This window comes from Lotus japonicus, chromosome 6 (genome assembly GCF_012489685.1).
Source record: "Lotus japonicus ecotype B-129 chromosome 6, LjGifu_v1.2".
Classification (NCBI taxonomy): Eukaryota; Viridiplantae; Streptophyta; class Magnoliopsida; order Fabales; family Fabaceae; genus Lotus; species Lotus japonicus.
This window is the reverse complement of record NC_080046.1, coordinates 54,031,597-54,039,905: the sequence shown is the minus strand read 5'-3', so window position 1 is coordinate 54,039,905 and position 8,309 is coordinate 54,031,597. Positions and strand designations below refer to the sequence as shown.

Genomic DNA, 8,309 nt, shown 5'->3' with positions numbered 1-8,309 from the left:
GAGCTGGAAACATATGAGTTGGATAGTGGGAGGTCCAAGAATCGATTCCTGGCGAGTGCAACTTATCTTTCCGATGTACCAAAAAAAATGTGAAGGAGACTTGAGTTTTACATTAAATACATTAAACTATAAAACAATAAATATTTATTTGCATTTGACAAATATTAAATATTTATTTAAAATTATTCAAGTTTTGCATTTTACAAATATTAAAAATTAAAATTATTTTAAAATTGAAAAATGCTGCTACAAGGTATTTAATATTAACTATAACATATATGTGCATTATCGGAAAAAAAAAGTTTTTTTATCGATGATATATTAATAAAATTACTCAAGGAAGCATAATAGAGAAAATAATAATGATCAAAGTTGAATAAATGTTTGTTGTGAGAGGCCTGGTCTATCCATTTAACGTGATTGTAGAACCTCAAGGAATTAGTCTCATGGCTATCGGCTCTGAGAAAATACTCCCAAACCAAATAAGTTAAAAAATATTAAATTCATAAGATAATATTTTGGGTTTTTTTTTAAAAAAAATGTTATTTAAGTTATCACTTATTATAATTCAAAAAGTTAAAATTAATTTATTCTTCTTGGTCTTGACATGTCACACCAAATGGCTTTTCCAGGTAAAAAATATAAAAAAAAATGATATTAAAACTTATTTCAAGACATTAAACACTTACTACTTAACATTTTTTTAGTAATTTAAATATTTCAAATTAACTTAATAATTTTTCATATTGTTAAATAAATAAAAATTTAATTGTTAAAATTATTTATGCTAATAATTAAATTTGAGTAATATTAATTATTTATAAAAAATGAACTATAATAATATTTAGGCTTTAAAGCACTTTTGGTCCCCCCACGAATGAGCTTTGTGTAAAATGAGTCCCTAACCTTTAAAAATAGCATTCTTGATCCCATACGTTATACTTCGTTAACAGTTTTGGTCCCTCCTCACTTTTCCATCCAAAAATTAACGTTTTCTGGAATTTTCAGAAAATTCATGAACTTCTCCATCTTCTTCCTACATCCTTACATCATCTTCATTACATTCATCAAAAAAATTCCAGAAAATTCAATTTCTTCAAAACCAAAAAATCCACAACCTTCTATTTTTTTTACTCATCTTAAATTAATAATTTATATCTATATCTTTTCTATTTATTCAACAAACTGTCTTCCAAAAAGGAATATCCATAAAAGTTCCAGGGCCATTTTCTGTATTCAGCAGATCTTGAATATTAACTATGTGGGCACACTCACACTATGTAATTTCCTTGTGTCTCCTTCTCTCTCCATTACCATTTCAACAAACCCGTCACTCCTAGATACGTTGTCGGCCACCACCCTGCTCCTTCTCCTCCTTCTTCCAGCAAACCCATCAAGAGAAAGATTTCTAAGATGAAATTCCAGAGATCCCTAGATCTACCATTCTAGAGAACTATTTTAATTTGCTGAGGTGGTGCGAAGGTTTCGTTGGCTATTCATGGTGGTGGTACGAGATTGTGAGGAAGGTTTCAACCTGGGTTTTCATTGCTTCTGGGTTTCGAAGCTGGAGCAAGGTTGAAACTTGAACACCACCCAAGTTAGCAAGCATTGTGCGATAGGGTTTGGAAATTGGGGATTTCTGGGATCTCTGTGTTTGGTTGATTTTTGGGATTGATTGAAGCGGTGGTTTCTGGGTTTAGGTGATCTTTGGATCTGTGCGGCTCGAAAACATGTCTCCAGCGTTCTAATTTCTAGCTTTGCAGTCTATTTTCTCTCTGATTTCTTCTCCTTATCGGGTTTTATCGCCGATCCTTGCAACTTCTCCAACGTTTACAACGTTTCCAGAAATTGTTTCTAGGTTTTGTTGTGAAATTTTTGAGTTTCTCACAAGATTTGGGGGAAAAGTGTTTCAGTGATGGGGTTGGGGTATTAATGGGGTTGGTTGAGGTTGGGAGATGTGGTTTTGATAGTAATTGTTGGGAAAAGCTTCATGAAAAACGTCAAAGATTTTTTTGGATTTTTTTGTTACATAGGATAAGAAGAAGATTGTTGGGTTTGTTGTTTAAAAAATCAATTTAAATTTTTTTAAAAAAATCCACGTAAGCACAAGTCGTTAGTTTTCTAACGGAATAAGGAAAATGGACCAATACTGTTAACGAAGTGTAACGTTTGGGATCAAGAATGCTATTTTTAAAGGTTAGGGACTCTTTTTGCACAAAGCTCATTTGTAGGGGACCAAAAGTGCTTTTAAGCCTAATATTTATTGAAATGTATTGACATAATTTTTTTATATTTATAGTGAAAAAAATTTAATTTTAATTATTTAACTATTATAATTTTTATATAATGTTAAACAATATTTTAAGTAAGTCCGTGCATCGCACGGAGTATGATATCTAGTAAGAGGGTATAATACACTTTAGTTCATTTTTTACCATACAAATGATTAATTTTTAAATTTTAAAAAGTTTATTGTTTATTGTTAAGAAACACGACTAAAAGGTTTGTTTAAAGGGATACCAAAGAAATTGCCTAGTAATAGGGATATTTAAGTGTAAAAACTAAACAACCTTATTTTTTTAAGTTTTTACTACTCCCTCCGGTCCTATTTATAAGCAACAAAAAAAAATTCACATAGTTTAAGAAATGTAGTTAAATTAGATAAAATGCATTAAATATGTATTGAATCAAAATAAACTTCCAAAATTACCCTTTGTTATTAGTGTTGAAAAGTGAGAAAGAGAGAGAATAATTAATGAGACACATTTTACAAGTTAGAATTAATAAGGGCATCATTGAAAAATAATAATTAATATAGTTCAAACTTTCATTTGATTCTTATAAAAAGGACAAAAATTGTTCTTCTCTTTCATGCTTATAAATAGGACCGGAGGGAGTAATATTTTAACCAATGAATAATTTTTAAACTTAAGCCAAACATTAAGGTCCAACCCTCTTCCAATTTTGACACATCGCTTCCTTGGCGGCGATTCCTCCCCTTCAACTCCACAAACTGTGTCACAACCACCATAGCTAAGACCATCCTCCCAAAATGAACCATATTTTAACTGAATCATGGTAGTTCACTTTTTTACTGAACCACCCACAAGCAAAACTAGGTAGTGGAAAATGGGGGAGTCGCCCTCCGAAGAAAAAAACTTTCAAATAGAATAGTATTTAAATTTAGGCTTAATCCTCAAATTAGTCCCTGTCTTTGCTTCGCCGTCTGAACCAGGTCCCTGACAGGAAAAATTTGTGGCATCAATCCCTCTTGTTCAAAAATGTTTGGAGCCAGTCCTCGCCGGAGCTCCGAGCTCCGGCGAGTGATGATGTAGCGCGCTGACTGTGTAAATAAAGATGACATGGCACTAAAAAAAATAAAAAATAAAAAATAAGGTTTAATTAACATAAATTAACTATTTCTAATCCTAACCCTAACTTAATTACCCAAATCTAATTAACCCCAAATCAAAATCCCCAAATCAGAACCAACCAGGGAGATCTTCATGTTCCAGTCTCATCTTCTTCCTCAGGTTCCTTGTTCCAGTTCCAGTTTCACCTGCAACCCTCCCTCACCTCTTCCAAAACAAAGCTTCTGAACCATCCCTCCATCACCTACAAACCACCCCTGAAACCCACCCCCACCCAGAACCCATCGCAACCCACCCCACCCTCACCTGCAACCCGCAATAGAAACCCACCCCCATCCCCACCCTCACCTGCAACCCACCACAGAAACCCACCCCCACCCCCATCCCCAGCCTCACCCGCAGCAAACCACAGAAACCCACCCTCACCCAGAAATGGAGCCCACAAATCCCATCTAGAACGAAGGAGAAGATAAGAAGCAGAAGACAGATTTGCTATGGGTATGAAACAAAGCTTCCTCTTCTTCTTTTCGATCTGGCTTGCTTGCTTCCTCCTCCCTCCACCCCTGAAACCATAAGAATATCGAAGAGGAAAGGGAGGATGTTGATGATCGGACTAGGAAGAGCGGAAGAAACAAACCAAGCAAACCTATGAGTCTCTCTACGCGACCGTCTTTGTGGATTTTGGCGCGGGGGGAGAAATCGACGGATACTTCATTACCAGAGCTTGAATCCATGGCGGAATGGGATGGTGAAGAACTTCCGAGTGTTTCTTTTTATAGAGAAGGAAGAAGTGGGCAATAATGTTATGGGCAGAAGATTGGGACGTGGTGGGAGAAGTGAGAGGAGAGGAGAAGAAGAAGAAGATGAAGATTGGGATGTGGTGGGAGAAGTGAGAGGAGAGGAGAAGAAGAGGAAGAACAGATGAACCCTAATTTCAATTGAGGCAATTGGGAATTGGGTTAATTTGGGAGAGAGAATTAGGATAAGTTTGGGGGAATTAGGATCAAATTAAGTTTAATTAGGTTAATTATGTGTTTATTATATTAAGTTATATTATTTTTTTATTTTTTTTATTTTTTAAGTGTCACGTCACCTTTATTTAAATAGTCAGCATGCCACTTCATCCCTCGCCGGAGCTCCGAGCTCCGGCGAGGACGGGCTCCAAACATTTTTTAATAAGAGGGATTGATGCCACAAATTTTTTTCGGTCAGGGACCTGGTTCAGACGGCGAAACAAAGACAGGGACTAATTTGAGGATTAAGCCAAATATATTTTTGCCCCTCATAAGATTTTTGTGCCGCCTTTTTCAATTAATAATCATTATTTTACTTAATTTTGATAAAGCCCCAGGAAGCACCCTAGACATTACCCAACAATCTATTCAAATTACGAGCAGTGAAGACCCTATTAGGTGGTGTTTGAAAAGCTTACGATACCAAAATAATTCCAAAAGACATGTAGATGCTGACATCCATTAGCTAGCTAACAGAACAAGTGTCTATAAATTAACCAACCGTCTAAGGATAACTACGAACGATGATGGTAAGGCTGAACAAGCTCGAACCAAGTTCCTAAAGGCATCATTACACACCCAAATTAAGTCTAAATCACTCATAATTATATAGTGGTAAAATATATATTCATGCATGACCCTGTGCAGTCATGTTTGTCCGCTAGAAAAGACGAAATTAACAATGTTCAAAATCACCATTTTCTTTTAAAAAATGACTAATGCAGCGAATTCCTCCAAGAATTAATTTAATAAACATGTGTATTATGTGAAGGTGAGATATATAGATTGATTAAAAACATAAGTAAGTAAAATAAACAGCATATGTAGTGGTTAATGAAAAATATCTAGTAATGTGACAAATTGTGAGGAGTCATCAAATTAAGATCCTCTCCATCCAGCACCGGCCTTTGCGTTACATTCTCCTAATCATCCCAAACCAGAGTCAATTAACACGTTACATTTAAATAAATAATCATGCTACTTGATAATAATATAATACTATAATAGAGAATTAGGAACAATTAATTAATTATTTACGTATCACCTGACGTTTGAGCAAACGGATAAAAAAGAAACAGCTGATGAAATGAATGGAAGTTAACGTCTTCATATTTTTATATAAACAAAGAGTTGTAAACACTGCATTGCACCACCATTCATTCATTCTCTGCAACAAGAGAGAAAAACACAAGCACCTGAAGAAAGAGAAACAGTTATCACAGATATCAACATCATTCATCTGGAAACAAACACGGAATTAGTAGAATTAATCTCATGGGTGCTGAAGCTGAAGAAGGAGGTGCTTCAATTACTTCAGTATATGCTACTATGATAGCTAGTTGGCTCACACCGTCGTGTCTATTCATCTTGCTCAACCTTGTCATCGGCACCATCGCTATCACCTCTCGTTCCGCTTGTCAAAAAAGAAGGCAACTCGACTCGTGCGGCGCCCCTTCCCCCTCCCTGCTAGACCGAGTCACCTCCTTCGGACTCGGTTGCTGTAAAATCAAACCAGCAGCAACCGTGTCAGAATCCCAGAGGAGCGTTGTTGACCCGGTCCAGAACAGCGACTCGCCCCGGCTCAACCGGGTCCCCTCGTCCTGTGAAATTGCGAACCCTGCAGCTCCGGACCGGGACCCGAATGAGCTAGGCCAGAATCAACTTCCCTGCGATGGGCTCGACCAGGTCCCCTCCTGTGAAACTGAGAGCCCTGCAGCTCCGGACTGGAATCAACTTCCTCGCGCTCCATCGTTCCTAGAGCGGATTGTGTCTCTGAATTTCCGAAGATCAGATTCGGTGAAATCCGAGAAAGGATCCGGACCCGATGTTACGGGGTTAATGGAAGAGGAGAAAGGCGTGGACGCGAGGGCTGATGATTTTATCAAAAGCTTTAAGCAGCAATTGAGGATGCAGAGGCTTGACTCCATTCTACGTTACAGGAACATGCTCCGAAGAAATTGAGAGCAAGACAAGAGAATTAAATTGGTCCATTTTTTTCTTCACAAGCTGCATGAAGTTTGAACTGATTACAGTGAAGAATCAATTGATAGATTATTATTCCATTGCAGTAGAGAACAAGGTTAGGTTGCATGAAGTTACGTGTTCACACAATAGTAAAAAAGTAACGATGTAATGTTACATGTTAAGAAGGAAAATGTAACCACCATTCAATTGTGGTTTTGATTGGATTTGTACTTTGTCCTGTATCTAGATAATTAAATATAGAATACAAGGATCTCTGTACAATTGAGAGGGAAATTCTGATAGAATTCAGATTTCATCTTTCTACATATACAAATTTGAACATTGCAGACCATTGGATTCTTAAGGGACAACACTAGCTTCCTATTGGGTATCTAAAGAAGGATAAGAAATCAATCCTCAGGCAAAAACTACCCTCACTGCAACTAGGAGAAGCCTCTTTGGTCTTGCAGTTGGAATTACAACCACCTCAAACCAATAAAACCTATATGCATACAAAAATTGGTATGCTCTCAGAGGAGGATTCCTTGAGCAATGATTACATATATACAAATCAGTAATTATGAGCTGAAATGTGGTAACCAGTCAATGAACTTCAGTAATAGTGGCGCGAGCATAGCTCAGAAGAACAGGAGTGGAAGGTGCAACAATGAATTCAAAACCCACTAGCAGCTTTCAATATGGTCAATGTATTTGAAGTTTTAAACCCAAATTAGATTTTGTAAGCAGTGTAAGATGACAGCAGAAAGAAGTTGGTGAATTGATTGTCTCAGTTCACCTATGGCATGAAAATGATTGCTAATACTGCTAAATACTCGATTTTTCATTGAAATAGATTGGGATCCTCTTAAATCATATATGTCATTTTATCAACACTCAGGCTGACAATACATTACAATTATCATGCCAAAACCAGTTTATTAGCTCAAAGTCAAGGCTTCCCTTGTAAACCTTTAGGAGCACAAAAAATTGAGGGGAACAGGGAACTAGTTCACTTAAAGCTGGCAGTGCCCTGTGATGCCCACTTAAAATAGACTCTCCGAGAATCACAGTGGCATCAAAGAGTTAAAGGAAAAGAGATTCTGTAAGAATCACTTTTGCAAGCTTGTTGTCCACCTTATTGCTTAAACACAGCATTAACTACTAATAAGATCTTTCCTTACTTTCATCTCATTGTCCACTCACATGACATAACTGTATCAGTAGTAATAAAGAATAAAAACACAATTGAATCAATGCAGACAAATATATTAACCTGAATCATCATCAATAAACATCATGGGAAATCAGATCAAATCCATTACAATAGTCCATAATCTATATATCAAGTGGAACATAATATACATATCTAAATTATGTCACAAACACAGCAGAGACAGCTACTAACTTTACAATATCAACTGCCTGCCACCCATATCTCAAAAATAAAAAGCAACAAACCAGTACTTCTGTTGTAAATAAGGAATTAATATAAGAATTATTATTAGAAGATTATATTCAGTATTAGGAGATTTATTCTCTTATTAGGAGATTGTGTACATAATTAGTTATTTCCTTATTTAGGATTAGTCTTCTTCTATATAATGTAATTACCCTTTGTATTCTGATTAAGAAGTAATAATACAATTTCTCCTACTTTCAAGTTGGTATCAGAGCTCCCGATCTTGGGAGTTCTGCTTCTGCGAAAAAAACCCTTGCCGTCTTATTACGGCCCTTTTATCTGGTAACGTTTCCTGTTTTGCCACTGTTGGCTTATACCGTTTGGAGGCCTGTGCTCTTCATCACCGGCCTGCCATCCTCTGTTCGTTACTCCGATTGCACAGAGAGGGTTCCCCGTGCCTTTTGGTCTTGTTCTGAGGGTCGTTTCCTCACTTTGTTGGTGTTTTTTCTTGAGAAGCCTTTGGTTCTTCCATTCAAGGAGAGTGCAATCTTCTCTGTTTCT

The 8,309-nt window shown here is 36.5% G+C and overlaps 1 protein-coding gene across 1 annotated transcript; it reads left to right on the top strand.

Annotated features, from left to right (window-relative positions):
* Window positions 1-5,659: 5,659 nt before the first annotated feature.
* On the top strand, window positions 5,660-6,346 carry LOC130725577 (pathogen-associated molecular patterns-induced protein A70-like). The gene has a single exon (XM_057576795.1). It carries the CDS (start codon window positions 5,660-5,662, stop codon window positions 6,344-6,346), a length of 687 nt encoding a protein of 228 aa, XP_057432778.1.
* Window positions 6,347-8,309: the final 1,963 nt, after the last annotated feature.

What these genes read in the sequence shown, in the direction of transcription:
- LOC130725577 (XM_057576795.1), top strand. Translation starts at nt 5,660, where the DNA reads ATGGGTGCTGAAGCTGAAGAAGGAGGTGCTTCAATTACTTCAGTATAT.